This window comes from Lepus europaeus, chromosome 8, assembly GCF_033115175.1.
Source record: "Lepus europaeus isolate LE1 chromosome 8, mLepTim1.pri, whole genome shotgun sequence".
In the NCBI taxonomy this organism is placed as follows: Eukaryota; Metazoa; Chordata; class Mammalia; order Lagomorpha; family Leporidae; genus Lepus; species Lepus europaeus.
This window is the reverse complement of record NC_084834.1, coordinates 101,513,025-101,527,357: the sequence shown is the minus strand read 5'-3', so window position 1 is coordinate 101,527,357 and position 14,333 is coordinate 101,513,025. Positions and strand designations below refer to the sequence as shown.

The 14,333-nt window shown below is 42.5% G+C and overlaps 1 protein-coding gene across 1 annotated transcript in view; it reads right to left on the bottom strand.

Moving 5' to 3' along the window:
* Positions 1–507: 507 nt before the first annotated feature.
* Positions 508–14,333, bottom strand: part of CCDC158 (coiled-coil domain containing 158) — a 66,469-nt gene continuing 52,643 nt past the window's right edge. The window contains 7 exon segments of the mRNA XM_062199209.1: positions 508–1,013; positions 4,029–4,136; positions 4,483–4,641; positions 8,388–8,426; positions 8,429–8,454; positions 12,102–12,161; positions 13,485–13,547. Of these exon segments, the coding sequence (XP_062055193.1) occupies positions 937–1,013; positions 4,029–4,136; positions 4,483–4,641; positions 8,388–8,426; positions 8,429–8,454; positions 12,102–12,161; positions 13,485–13,547 (532 nt within the window). The 3' untranslated portion in view covers positions 508–936.

The following is a 14,333-nucleotide window of genomic DNA, read 5'->3' as shown; positions in this document are numbered from 1 at the left end:
TGTGTCTATTCTTGTCTCATTGTACTTGGTTCACATACAAAACCCTCTCCTGTATTCAAGTCTGGCCTGGTGTTTAGCCTGGGAGTTGAGACGCTGCGTAAGATGGCTGCATCTCACACTGGAGTGCCTGGGGTCCAGTCCAGGCTCCCCTCTGATTCCAGCTTCCTGCTAATGTGCACACTGGGAGGCAGTGGGTGATGGCTCAAGTGGTTGGGACTCTGCCACTCTGCCACCCTTGGGGGAGACCCGGGTTGTGTTCCTGGCACCCAGCTTCAGGCATGTCACGTGGAGAGTGAACCAGCAAATGGAGCATCTGTCTTTGTGTCTCTAGCTCTGTGCTTTTCAAATAAATAAATAAATATTTTTTTAGAGAATTAAGACAACCAATTCAATGTAGAAGTTATGCATTTGCCAAGGAGTAACAAAATCCTTTTCCTTCTTAATGTGCAAACAGAGAAACTTCTACCAGTTTGAATGGGAGCCCTAAGCTTTGCAGTCCACCCTCACTGATGTTGACAGGACAGACAGCGAGTTCAGGGTCACTGAGGAGTCCCTGTCATGCTAGAGTTTGTCCTTGGGATTACCCACATCTTTCACCTCCCTCGGAAAGTAGTTTTCCTACCAAAGATTTTTAAAGCAGAAAAAAATGGCTCTATTGTCTCAAGACCAGTAAGTATAATAAAACACAGTTACTTCGATACACTGGAATTAGCACAAATGAATATGTTATAATGTCTGAATACTTCCAAATCTAGCATTATCTGAAGTTTTACTATAAGAGCATTCAAGAATAGTTTATTTCAAAATAGCTTACAGGACAGGGTATCTTTTATTAAATTTTTACATAAAAAGAAAAAAGTACACAGGGCACTAATTATAAATAACACCACAATTAATCAGGCATCATCCCTCCATAAAGAATAGGCAAGCAACGCATCATTTTAGTAGCATTTTTTCCTGGTCTTTTACTTTTTGTATCCTCTTTTCTTGATTTCTGATCATTGAAGACATTGCTGAAAATATTGATAAAACACAATTAGAATAGTGACACTACACAGGCTGTAGATTCTAAAATGTGCTTCTTAAAAAACTGGCTTGCTAGTAGAATAGGTAAGATACATTCTAAACTCAGGGAGTCCAAATCCAGTGTAGCGTGTTTTTGCAAAGGTTAGTGTTATTGAACAGATCTGAGGATAAATCTACTCTTTTGTTTTAAATGAGCATGATAATTATGATAGGATACATACTTATTGTAAATAATCCAAACACCCAGAAGGGGACAAAGAGAGATGAAGGTCAGTTTGTGTATCTACTCCCTACCTGTTGGAGCCCTCCCCTCTGAGGTCCTCCCTGTAACAAGTGTGGGCCGGTGCTGTGGCGCAGCGGGTTAAAGCCCTGGCCTGAGGCGCTGGCATCCCATATGGGCACCAGTTTGAGTCCTGGCTGCTCCTCTTCCAATCCAGCTCTCTGCTATGGCCTGGGAAAGCAGTGGAAGATGGCCCAAGTCCTTGGGCCCTGCACCCACGTGGGAGACTTGGAAGAAGCTCCTGGCTCCTGGCTTCGGATCGGCCCAGCTCCGGCCATTGCAGCCATCTGGGAGTGAACCATCAGATGGAAGACCTCTCTCTCTGTCTCTACCTCTCTCTGTAACTCTGTCTTTCAAATAAATAAAATAAATCTAATAAAAGAAAAGTGTGGTGCATGTGAGAGGACTTGAAGAAGCTCATGGAAAATGGAATTAAGATATGTTTTTTCTGGTGGAAATGATTTTTGAAGCTCATGCATACAAGGAGTATTCAAAAAGTTATGGAAGGGGTGGGCATTTGGTACAAGGGTAAGACACTGACTGTATCCTATATGGCAGTGCCTGGGTTTGAGTCACAGTTCAGCTCCCAATGTCCAGTTCCCGCTCAAGTAGAGAGTCCCTGCAACCCATGTGGAAGACCCGAATGGAGTTCCAGACTCCTGGCTTTGTGCTGACTCAGCCCTGGCTATTGAGGGCATTTGTAGAGTGATCCAGCAGATGGAAGATCTCTGTCTGTCTATCACTCTTTCTACCTTTCAAATAACTAAAAATGTTAAAAATGGGTATTATGAAAAAGCTCCACATGGATTTCAATATTTGTATCTTTTAATTCATTTCCACAAACTGTGAAGTCCCACTGTATATGCACACACATACATTATTCTTATACAAAAGGAAACATGCATACCTTGCATTTTGCACCTAACAAAATTCCAGCATCTTTCCAGTTAGCTCATGTTTTGTTATTACTGCACATTATTTCATTAAACAGATGGAGCAAAATATTAGCAAAAAAGTTGCTTTCTTATTTTTCTTTATGTTGGGAGCTATAGGTCAATACTTTTGTACAGACATGTGTGTGTGTGCATCATTTCTTTTAGAACAAATTGCTGAAAGTGAGATTCTTGGGTAAAGATTATATGCACTTCAAATTTTGATAAATGCTTCCAAAATTCTCTCCAAAAATATTTGTTTCATAATTTCTAAGAGACAGCCCATCCAAGCATCACATCTGATAAAAGTCTGTTTTTAAACAAAAACAGTACGTCTTCCATTTAGATTATTACCTGATGGCAGATAAACTCAGAAATACAAGTGTGAATAAAAATAGGGTCAAAAAGTAATGCATCTCCCTTAAAAAAGATTCATGATAAACTTAAAAACATTTTTTTCCTGATGCTTCTATACATAGGAATCTGAGGTTACCCCAAGGGATCTGGAATTTTCTTTACCATCAATATGATACAACCTTGGTATACTCAGACATGTGCATTTTGGAGTCAGCAATTGCAAGATCAAGTCTCAGGTCTACTGAAACTGTAGGGGCTGGTGTTGTGGCACAGCGGGTTGGGCTGCAGCCTATGATGCCGGCTCCACTTCCCATCCAGCTCCCTGCTAATGGCCTGGGAAAGTAGCAGCAGATGGCCCAGGTGCTTTGGTCCCTGCATCCATGTGGGAGACCCAGATGAAGCTCCTGGCTTAGGACCGACCCCGGCTCTGTGTCATATGGGGAGTAAACCGGCAGATGGAAGATCTGTCCTCTCTCTCCCTTTCTGTAACTCTTTCAAAAAAATAAATCTCAGAAAACAAGCAAACAAAAAGCAATAAATTGCGCAGAACTACCATAAACAAAGAAAGAAACTCACTGAGTGGCTTAGCAATAAGTGACTGACTGGGCCTCATCTTCAGCTTCCTCTTTTCCAAAGAATACCCACTGCCCAGGGCCGGGCTCACAGCAGGAAAAGGTTATGTGAGGCCCTGGCACGAGAGCTGGAACTGCTCAAGAAAGGCTAATAGCGTGGCAGAGGAAATTAAATTTATTTCATAGATTTGCTTTTAGAAAAAGTCCTATTTTCCTTTAGCACTTATATTCCCTGGGGAGGGAAATACGGAATAACAGATGCGCTCCAAAATTACTTTCTGACAAAGCCTCCCGGATTCATGAAGTTGTCACAAAAGCAGGACACCAACAGCGCCCCAGCTGTACGGTGCGGAGAACACAGGAGCCGCCGTCACCTGTACGCTGTGATAGTTCTCATTCAGACAACCACACTGTTTTTGGAAGCGGCTTGTCTTTTTAGTTGGTGATTTACCATGTGGCGAAGTCACTTCCAGCGCTAAGCTAATTGAAACCCTGGAAGCTAGATACCAGCTGGATACCGTTATTGTGTCTTCTGGCTATGGACAGTGATCAGACCCTGGTCACCATCAGACTCGTACAAATCCTGTCCACAGAACTCACAGGAACAAGAGAATGTGTGGCAAGCCTCAGGTGTAAAACCCCTCACGACACTCGTCCTGCTGGCGGCTGGGGAGCACACTGTCACCGGTTAGTGAAGAGGAGAGCAGGGCTAAGGTGACCCGCTCCAAGTCCCAGTTAACCCAGAGCTCAGTCATGGTTAGGACCCTCACATTTTGCCTAAGGGTTCTGATTTGCTAATGCAATCCCCAAGAAGAAAATTCTTAAAAATAAGGAAGACCTCTCCAGACATGTGCACCATACCTTGGTTCTTGAGCTGTAAGTCTTCTACCAGGGTCTGCAAGCTTTCCAGTCTGTTCTGCAGCTTCCTGCACGTTTTCCCTGTTGTTTCCAGTGGCGGAGACTGTGAATCTATTAGAAAATTGCTTAGATGTGATATTAAAAGTGGATCCAATATTTATTTAGAAATCTTCCAATTATACTTCAAACATTTTCCTTTAAATAAAGGAAAATTTAAAGGACTATTAATAATGGAAATTCCATTATTCATGTCAGAAAAAATATAATATTTACATCAATAAATATGTATTAAGACTTGGTGTGTGTGTACATAATAGCTGTGCTATTTAAGTAAGACCCACTTAAGTTAGACAGTATCAGTGAGAGTTTGCAGTTAAGGACAGCATGCAAAATATTAATTCTGGCTATGAGATTAAGAAAACAGTCAGTCCCATCGCTGGTATCAGGTCATTCTTACCTTTGACAGAATCGGGGGAATGAATAGCTTTGGTGGGTCTGTATTGCGATGTGGAACCCACTGATTCTTCAGCCGAACTAGTTAGGAGTGAGTGTACTGGGGACTTCTTTGGAGAAGAATTGAATGAACGAGAAGCTGAATTTTTCACAGATGGACTTACTAAAATTTTGCAAAAACAAATGCAAACACAATTACTTAAAATATTAAATATTAAGTATAGTATAATTATATAATTTATTCATTAATATTAGTATAAGCAATTTAATTACATATTAAATTACTTTAAAGTCTGTGGCCAGTGTTGTGGTGTGGCGGGTAGAGCAGCTGCCTGCAACGCTGGCAGCCCATGTGGGTACTGGTTCCTGTCCCAGCTGCTCCACTTCTGATCCAGCTCCTGCTAATGGCCTGAGAAAAGCAGCTGAAGATGGCCCAAGTATTTGAGCCCCTACAACCCACATGGAAGAACCAGATGAAGTTCTTGGCTCCTGGCTTCAGCCTGGCTCAGCCCTGGCTGCTGCAGCCATCTGGGGAGTGAACCAGCGAAGGGAAGACCTCTCTTTCTCTGTCTCTCCTTCTTTCTCTCACTCTTTCAAATGAATACATCTTGAAAAACAAAAAGTTACTTTAAAATAGCACACCACACCTCTCAAAAAGTCACGCTTTTATGAGAAAACGTTCCCAATGGTGGAGCAAGAGGAGAGGGATATTCCAGCAAATACTCAAGGTTTTATTTAGGTTAGAACGGAACAGGCCACACCATAAAGAGGGCTGTGCTTTAGGAATAAGCGACCAGGAACGAGACTTGCTGCGGGGAACCCCGAGGTCTACCTTCAGATCAGCTTCGTTCCTGATCTGAATACACTGATGTGAGGTTGCTGATTCCTTAGCTGTCTACCAAATGCAAGCATAAATGTTGTCTAGAGGAAGGTAATCGCATTCCAAACACCAAATTATCTGCCAAATTTTTCATATACAGTGCTTGCAATAAAAAATAACCAGGTATATGAGGAGACAAGATAACATGTTAAAAAATTAAAAGAAAAAATAGATAACAGATACAGATCCACAGGACTGTGAGGCACAGACTTCCATAATCTAAGCAGCATTACCCCAAACCCCAGATGTGTTCTTCTTAAATAAAGAAAATCATCCTTGGACATATCAGAAAGAACTGAGAAGGCAAAAAAAGACAAAAACAATAAAAACAATGCTACTGTCACAGACGGGAGAGAAAGGCATATTACAGTTAAATGAGCTACCATTAAACATCAGGCTGACTTCTTAGTAGAAACAATGGAAGTCAACGAACAATGTACTGATATATTAAAAGGGAAGGAAAGATCTCAACAAAGACATTTTCCAAAAATAAGGATGAAATAGTTTCAGAAAACCAGAGAATCTATCACCAGAAATCTTACATTAAAGAAAACATTAAAGGCATAAGAAAAATGATAGTAGAAAGTAAAGTGTACATGTAATAAGGATATCCAAATGAGTATCAATTGTAAAAATAATACAAATAATCCATTGTGGTGTTTATATTTGTTCTTATTATTAAAATACAGGACAGCAATTTCTGAAAGCTGTTGGGACAGCGAGGGGAGTTAACATGCTTAAAATGCTCACGGTGTTTGAGAAGAGAAAAGCACTTACTGCCATTAATCCAGCAAGGCAGGGATACATGCTATGTTATCCTGAGTACTCATTAAGACAGTAATCGAACAAGGGGGCTTCAAGAAGTCCACAGAAAATGGAATTAAAATATCAATTTTGAAATCTATGTTTGTTCACAACACACATTTTCATGGACTTTTAGAAGGTCCCTTGTATAACTGAAGTAAGCCTGAAGGCACTGTTTATACAAATGCCCTTTCTTTCAACATACTCATTCCCAAAAGACTTCTCAAGTCCAAAGTTATTAAAAATTAAGCATTCCGGCCGGCGCCGTGGCTCAACAGGCTAATCCTCCGCCTTGCGGCGCCGGCACACCAGGTTCTAGTCCCGGTCGGGGCACCGATCCTGTCCCGGTTGCCCCTCTTCCAGGCCAGCTCTCTGCTGTGGCTAGGGAGTGCAGTGGAGGATGGCCCAAGTCCTTGGGTCCTGCACCCCATGGGAGACCAGGAGAAGCACCTGGCTCCTGCCTTTGGAACAGCGCGGTGCGCCGGCCGCAGCGCGCTACTGCGGCGGCCATTGGAGGGTGAACCAACGGCAAAAGGAAGACCTTTCTCTCTGTCTCTCTCTCTCACTGTCCACTCTGCCTGTCAAAAAAAAAAAAAAAAATTAAGCATTCCCATGTATTTTAAGAACATTATGTTTTGACTCTAGGTCGATACTGATACTTTCCTGTAAAAGAAGAAAAAATTTGGAAGCTTATTTTCCTCTCACCTTTGTTCACCTTATGTCTCTGTTTTCCCCACTTCTATGACTACTGTCTGAACTTATGTTTTTGTTGAATAACCATTATTTTCACAGTTTCATTTTATCCCATTTATTTTGTTCTCTTCCATAAGAAGACCAATTACGTGTCTGTTGGTTTGCCTTTTCATTCCAAATCTGACAGTCTCTGTAATTACTTTTTGTCTTTCCTACTTTTAAAGATTACTTTTGTGTAATTTTCTCTATGTCTATAATTTCTGTCACTCATTTCTGTTTATGTTTAGGTCTTTTCTCTATAGTGTTTTTATTTTTCTTTTCCATGTCTAGTGTGAGTTATGTCAATTCCCTTTTCAACACAGTCTCTCTTTCACAGTTCATTTTTATGGGCATCATCTTGTCTAAAGTTTTTTAGAATTACATGGAGAACCTGTTGTCTCAATTCTTCTCCACTTCCTTTGGTTCACTCAATAAATATTTTTTAGCTTCCTGCTATGTGTCAGGAAAGTTCTGAGTACTGGGGTATATCAGGGAATAGTTAAGGATACCCGTCCTTGTACAGCTTTGTTCCAGGCAGAGGGCAACACCCAGTGAGCAAGGTGAATTCCCTGTTACGCCATATGTTAGAAGGTGGTAAGTGTCTCAGCGGAAAGAAGGCCATCAAAGGCCATCATTCTCTGAAGGGAGGAGAGAACATGCACTTTGCTTATGGCTGTGTCCAAATACTGATGGAATCTAGGGTCACAAAAGGCTTCGCTAGCCTTGGTAGCCCATGGCAAGAGCCTCATGCGATCACTGACATCATAAATAAAAGTGTCAGTTGTTAAAGGAACAACAGAAGCACTGCGCACCTACTCCCCATGTAGGACCTCCATCCTTTGTGAGCTGTACTACGAGAATCAACTGCAAATCTTGTTCTCAAAACTGTACTCTAAATGTTGTGTGTGTGTGTGTGAGGGGTGCAAACTGTTGAAATCTGTGCTTAACATGGAGTTGGTCCTCTGTATATAAAATCAAACTAAAAATGAACCATAATGAAGAAGATGAGAGAGGGAGAGGGAGGTGGGATGGGGAGTCAGGGTGAGAGGGTGTGTATGGGGGAAAGAACCAGTATATTCCTAAAGTTGTATCTATGAAAAATGCATTCACTAAATAAAAACTAAAAAAAGATGGTAAGTGTAACATTAAAAAGGGAAAAGGTAAGGGGGCTGAAGGAGTGGGAAGGCTGCAGACTGAGGAAGATGCAGAGAGCTCAGTCCTCACGGGAAAGTGCCATCCCAGCGGAGCTGTGAGGAGGGTGGGGTTAGCACGTGGGGCAGCAATGTGGGAAAAGGGCCCTCATGGGGAGCCACCTGGCGTGTTCCAGGAGCTCAGAGGTGGATGCAGGAGAAGGCATGAAGGAAATGAGACTGGACACTTAATGGGGGACTTATCTGCCACTGTGATGACTTTGGCTTTACCCTCGAGGAAATGAGGAGCCGCTGGTGGGGTTTTAAGCAGGGCCCCATCCTGTGCTTCCATTGAAAACTCACCTGTGGAAGGGAATGTGAAGCAACTAGAGGGATCCTCCAGTCTCCTGCGTGTAGCGTGACTGGCTCTCTGGAAACATAAGAATGGTCACACGAGCATTCCATTTCAAACACACCACTAAGGTTTATGGACACAAGAAGCTAATTCAGGCAAACGTGAAGGTTAAAATGCAAAACTCTGGGTCTGGTATTGTGGCATAGCAGCTTAAGCTGCCCGCCTGTATTATCCCATATGGGTGCTGGTTCAAGTCCTGGCTGCTCCATTTCCAATCCAGCTAATTGCTAATGTGCCTGGGAAAGCAGCAGAATAAGGCCCAAGTACTTTGAACCCCTGTACCCATGTGGGAGACCAGGAATAAACTCCTGGCTTCTGGCTTCGGACGGCTTGGCTTCAGATTGGCTTAGCTCTGGCCGTTGCAGCCATCTGGAGAGTGAACCAGCAGATGGGAGACCTCTCTCTCTCTCTGACATAATTAAAAAAAAAAAAAATAAAGCAAACTTGGGGCTGGTGTTGTTGTGTAGTGGGTAAAGCCACTGCCTGCAGTGCTGGCATCTCATATGGGTACTGGTTTGTGTCCCAGCTACTCCACTTCCCATCCAGCTCTCTGCTATGGCCTGGGAAAGCAGTGGAAGATGACCCAAGTCCTTGGGCCCCTGCACCCACGTAGGAAGAAGCTCCTGGCTTAGGATCAGTGCAGTTCCAGACACTGTGGCCATCTGGGGAGTGAACCAGTGAATGCAAGACTTCTCTCTCTTTCTCTGCCTCTCTGTAACTCTGCCTTTCAAATAAAATAAATAAAACTTTAAAAAAAAAAAGACTTCAGATAAAATTAAAAAAAAAAAAAAAAAAGCAAACTCAAGAAGGCAATCACAACCCTGAATTGCAGAAGTTCTAAAAATAACCTAAGAGGGGCCGGCGCCGTGGCTCAATAGGCTAATCCTCCGCCTAGTGGCGCCGGCACACCGGGTTCTAGTCCCGGTCGGGGCACCGATCCTGTCCTGGTTGCCCCTCTTCCAGGCCAGCTCTCTGCTGTGGCCAGGGAGTGCAGTGGAGGATGGCCCAAGTCCTTGGGTCCTGCACCCCATGGGAGACCAGGAGAAGCACCTGGCTCCTGCCATCGGCTCAGTGCGGTGCGCTGGCCGCAGCGCGCTACCGCGGCGGCCAATGGAGGGTGAACCAACGGCAAAAGGAAGACCTTTCTCTCTGTCTCTCTCTCACTGTCCACTCTGCCTGTCAAAAAAAATAAATAAATAAAATAACCTAAGAGGGAGATTCAAAGTCGCATTATCTTTTTGTATTTGGTACCCATGAACATTTTGCAGAATTAAAATATAATAATATACAATATATAAGCATGGTTAGAAGATTCATTTTTGTGTAATAGTAACCATCACACTGAAGTCGCTTTTCTCATGGATTCTAAGAGATGCAATCTTAATGACCGATTTAAGACGCAGGAACTGGGACAGACCCAGCAGAAAGCCTCTCAGCGTTGGCAGCAGCTGTTCACACACACGCAGGCCTTAGCAGATCAGTGAGTCAGTGGAAATTCAGCACACAGGTTCCTGCCGCTGCGTGTGGACTGTGGGCTATCATGGCAACTTCTCAAGATGCCTCCCTTCTAGAGTGTCTGTGAGTGCAAAACTATTTCCATTATAATACTAAAATGCTATCTGCTTCTTAACACTTAGCCTCATGGTGTACAGTGCATTCCCCCAGAGCATGTGAGAGCATATATGACAACAGCTGCAATTCATACACAGACAGGAGAAACAGCTGTGTTTTATTAAGCCAGTCGTTAGGCTGAAAACAAGGTCTTCTCAATGATTCTCTTGGAGAATACAGGGTTTTTTTTAAAGATTTATTTCATTTATTTGAAAGGCAGACTGATAGAGACAGAAGGAGAGACAAAGAGAAAAAGATCCTCTATCGCTGGGTTCACTCCCCAAACAGTTGGGGCTGGGCCGGGTTGAAGCCAGGCGGCTGGAACTCTACCCAGGTCTCCCCCATGGATGGCAGGGGCCCAATAACTTGGGCTACCTCCACTGCTTTCCCAGGTGCATTAGCAGGGAGTTGAATGGGAAGTGCAGCAGCTGGGACTTGAGCCCACAGCACTCCAATATGGGATGCTGGCGCTGTTGGTAGGATCTTAATCCACTAAACCACAATGCAAATCCTGGAGGATACAGTAAGATAAACTGCCCTGGGGAACCTCACTGCTGAAGGGAGCAGAGCTTTCTAGCCATGAAGAGACTCTACAGCAGAGTTTCCCTTAGGGCAATAGTTCCTCTCTGCCCACTGCCCTGGACTGGTTTTCTCCAGGGTAGCTCTGTGTATGCAGTAGTGGTTACAAGCATGAGCTCAGGAGCCAGCCAGACTTGAGTTCAAGTCTGAGCTCCACTGTTAACAAACGTATGGTGGTGACAAGTTGCTTACATATGCAGAGTCTTCGTTTCCAACCCAGATAGGAGAAGACAATGCCTATTTCATACATTTCACTAGATAAAACTAACTGCAGGGGCTGGGGTTGTGGCATAGCACATAAAGCTGCCACCTGCAATACCGGCATCCATATGGGCACCGATTCCTGTCCCTGCTGCTCCACTTCACTCCAGCTCCCTGCTAATGTGCTAAAGCAGCAGAGATGGCCCAAATGCTTGTGCCCCTGCACCCATGTGGGAGACCCGGAAGAGGCTCCTGGCTTAGCTGTTGCAGCCATTTGAGGAGTGAACCAGTAGATGGAAGATGTCTTTCTGTTTCTCCCTCTTTGTAATTCTGCCTTTCAGATAAATACATCTTTAAAAAAAAAAAAAAAAGACTAGCTGTGTTAAGTCTAAAATAAGAATTTAAAAATATGTGGTAGGGTCAGGCAATCGGATCAGTGGTTAAGACACCTGCATCTCATATCAGAGTGCCTGGATTCAACACCTGGCTCTGGTTCCAGTCTCCAGCAGACCCTGGGAGGCAGCCATGACAACTCAAGTAGTTAGGTTCCTGCCACCTATGGGGAGACCTGGATGGAGTTTCTATCTCCCAGCTTTGCCCCAGTCTCCTCCAGTACCAAGGCCGTTGCAGGCATTGCAGGAGTGAACCAAGGATGGCACTCTCTCTCTATGTCTCTCAAATAAATAAACAAATTTAAAATATAGGCCACCCCACCGTATACTTCTAAAAAAATGTAGTAGATAGCTGTGGTTATTATTAATATGTACAATGTAGTTACACATGCAAATGAGAAGGAAATCAAATCATTTCTTTCAGGCTAAGAGAAAGATATTTTTGGAAAGATACAGATTCACTATATTTTGATCAAGGAGCAGAGACAGTAAGAAAATATTTACAACACTGTCTTCACCCATTCAACAAAGACTTATTTACTGAATGGTTATTAGGTTGCAGGCATTATACTGGGTGGGGAAGACACAGCAATGAGTAAGCCCCTGCCCAACTGGAGTTTAAATAGTAGAAATGATGTTCATATTCTTAAGATATAGAAAGACTTGCACATCTCTATTCATACATGGTGAAAATGGAAAAGAAAACAACAGGGTTTACTCCAGGCAGGCAGTCAATGAACTGACCCTACAATTCTGAGCAACTTGAAGGCAGAACCCTCACCTATCTTGGTTACTGTGGTACTGTGGCACACTATGGGTAGTTACTGATCTTTTAATTAACTAATGACCAACAGAAGGGCCAGTGGTAGAATTTCTTACCTGCTAAGAGTTTCACTTGATTTGCTGCCTTCAGTGGAGTCCCTTAATGAGTTGTTGCTTCTGTTGGTAGAGGGATGGGAGAAATTAAAGTCTATATAATGTTACTTACTCATCAGTTTAATGAACGTTTGTGAGACCACCGATTACAGTGAAATGACCATATCTGATCATCTGATAGCTAGATCCAAAGCATTAATGACAAAAAAAAAAAACCCAAAACTTTCCTCTGAACATTACTTTTATTTATCAAAAGTGTTTCAGAAAAATTCATTTAAGGGACACACACACAGGGAGAGAGAGGGAGAGAGAGAGAGAGAGAGAGGAAGAGAGAGGAACTCCCAGCCACTGGTGTACCACCCAAATGTCTGGAGGTGACAGTATGGAGAAAAGCTTGAAGACTCAAAGAAGCGGGCTCTGGGAGTCAGGACTGGTCTGGTCTGGTTACAGCACAATACGCGTAGAGCAGACTGGGGCCAAGTCGGATTCCTGAGCGGCGCTGAGGAGCTGCGCACTGACGGCAGCCCAGCAGCAGTAGGGAGGAGCTGCTGGCCCTGCAAGCAGCAGCTTGAGTCTCAAAGGCACAGCACGGTAACGTCAGCCTCTGTCCTCCTTGGCTAATGTCACTTCTTGGAAGGTGTCTTCACTTAGGGTCCTATTTGCCATTATGGACTTCATTGCTTTATGGTGTTTTTTAAACTTCACTGAAAAATTCAGCGCTTCATTATCAGTGAAACAGGACTGCTTTCTGTGACGTTCTTACAGTCCTGTATGGAGCGTGCTAGGGTCGCCTTCTGCACCATTGCACATAAGTCACTGTAAATGGGAGGGCACTTCAGAATGTTCATGGAAAATGGAACTAAAACATAAGTGTACTTTGGTGAAACAATTTTTTGAAATGCATGTACTTTTTTCATACTAGGCATTTCCAGGACGGTTTGAAGACCCCATGCATATATAAATGAAGAAAATGTCTCCCAGTTTTGGTACAGCATAGCATATAAAGTTTCATGTGGGTAAACAACAGCAAAATTCAAAATGAGTCAACCCCCCCCAAAGTATATCACTTTGATTTCTGAAAGTAAATCACTTTAGTTCACATCACTGAAATCATTGAAATCCTTTTTAGAGTCACATTGTTGAATGTAAACAGCTTTTCTTCCGTAAACCCAATGTGTCCATCAAGTCCCATGAAAACTATCCAGACATACTTTCCAAAACATATAACATTTTTTTACCAAAATAAGCGGAACAGCTTATTTAAAATCAATTGTTTCAATGTATTACAAAACAACATACTAATCTGAACAATTTTAACCAATTATAGCCATCATACATACAGAATTCTTTAACAATTAATTAGTCAGAATCTCACATTCTTCTTACCTATGGCATATGTCTATTCTCAGGCTTGATTCAGTCACACAATCTCTTCCTCTACCACCTTCTCTGTAAAGACAAATGTAACTCTCAGTGAATTATATGAGGAACAACTTCCAGATTCTGTATATTTTTAGAATACTCACTGATTACAGGTATTTAATTTTTCTTTAAGCCACATTGTAAATTTGACCTGCAAACAGGGCTACTCCTGGAATTCATCATCTCAAAAATTCTTTCCTTCCGTGCACTCTTAAAAGCTTTCTGGGCTTTAGCGACAAGGTCATTTGTGGGATCATAGCAAATTAACATAAGATCGCAAAAAGCAGGAGCCAAATATATCCATATTCGATATAGTCTAATTTAGCTTAAGCCATCATTAGTGGTGGAGTGATGCAAATGTCATCAGAAAGCCATGGAAATCCTGTGGTATGAGCAGTGCTTGGAGCCAGGGGCTCTAATTTTTACTTCTAGCTTGGCCTCTTCGCTTTATATAAGGCAAGTCACTCTATGCTTAAATTTACTCAAGTGAGCTTAATAATACTGACCTTGCTTAGATGTCATATGACAGTTGTAAAAAGCCAAAGTGCTCTTGCAAATGAAAAATTTTTTAATGAATTGAGCAAGGGGACACTTCTGACAATGTGTTATTCCAATAATGCAATGATACTAGGTAACTGGGCCATCACTAATATTTTACTATTTTATTTATTTATTATTAATAAGAATTAGATAAATCCAGCTTATGTTTTTGTATCTCTAGATAATATATACTAAATATACATCTTAAAGAACTGGAGATTGATTGCATAGTGGTATTATAACAGATAGTACTGCTTTTAGATATTTGTCAAA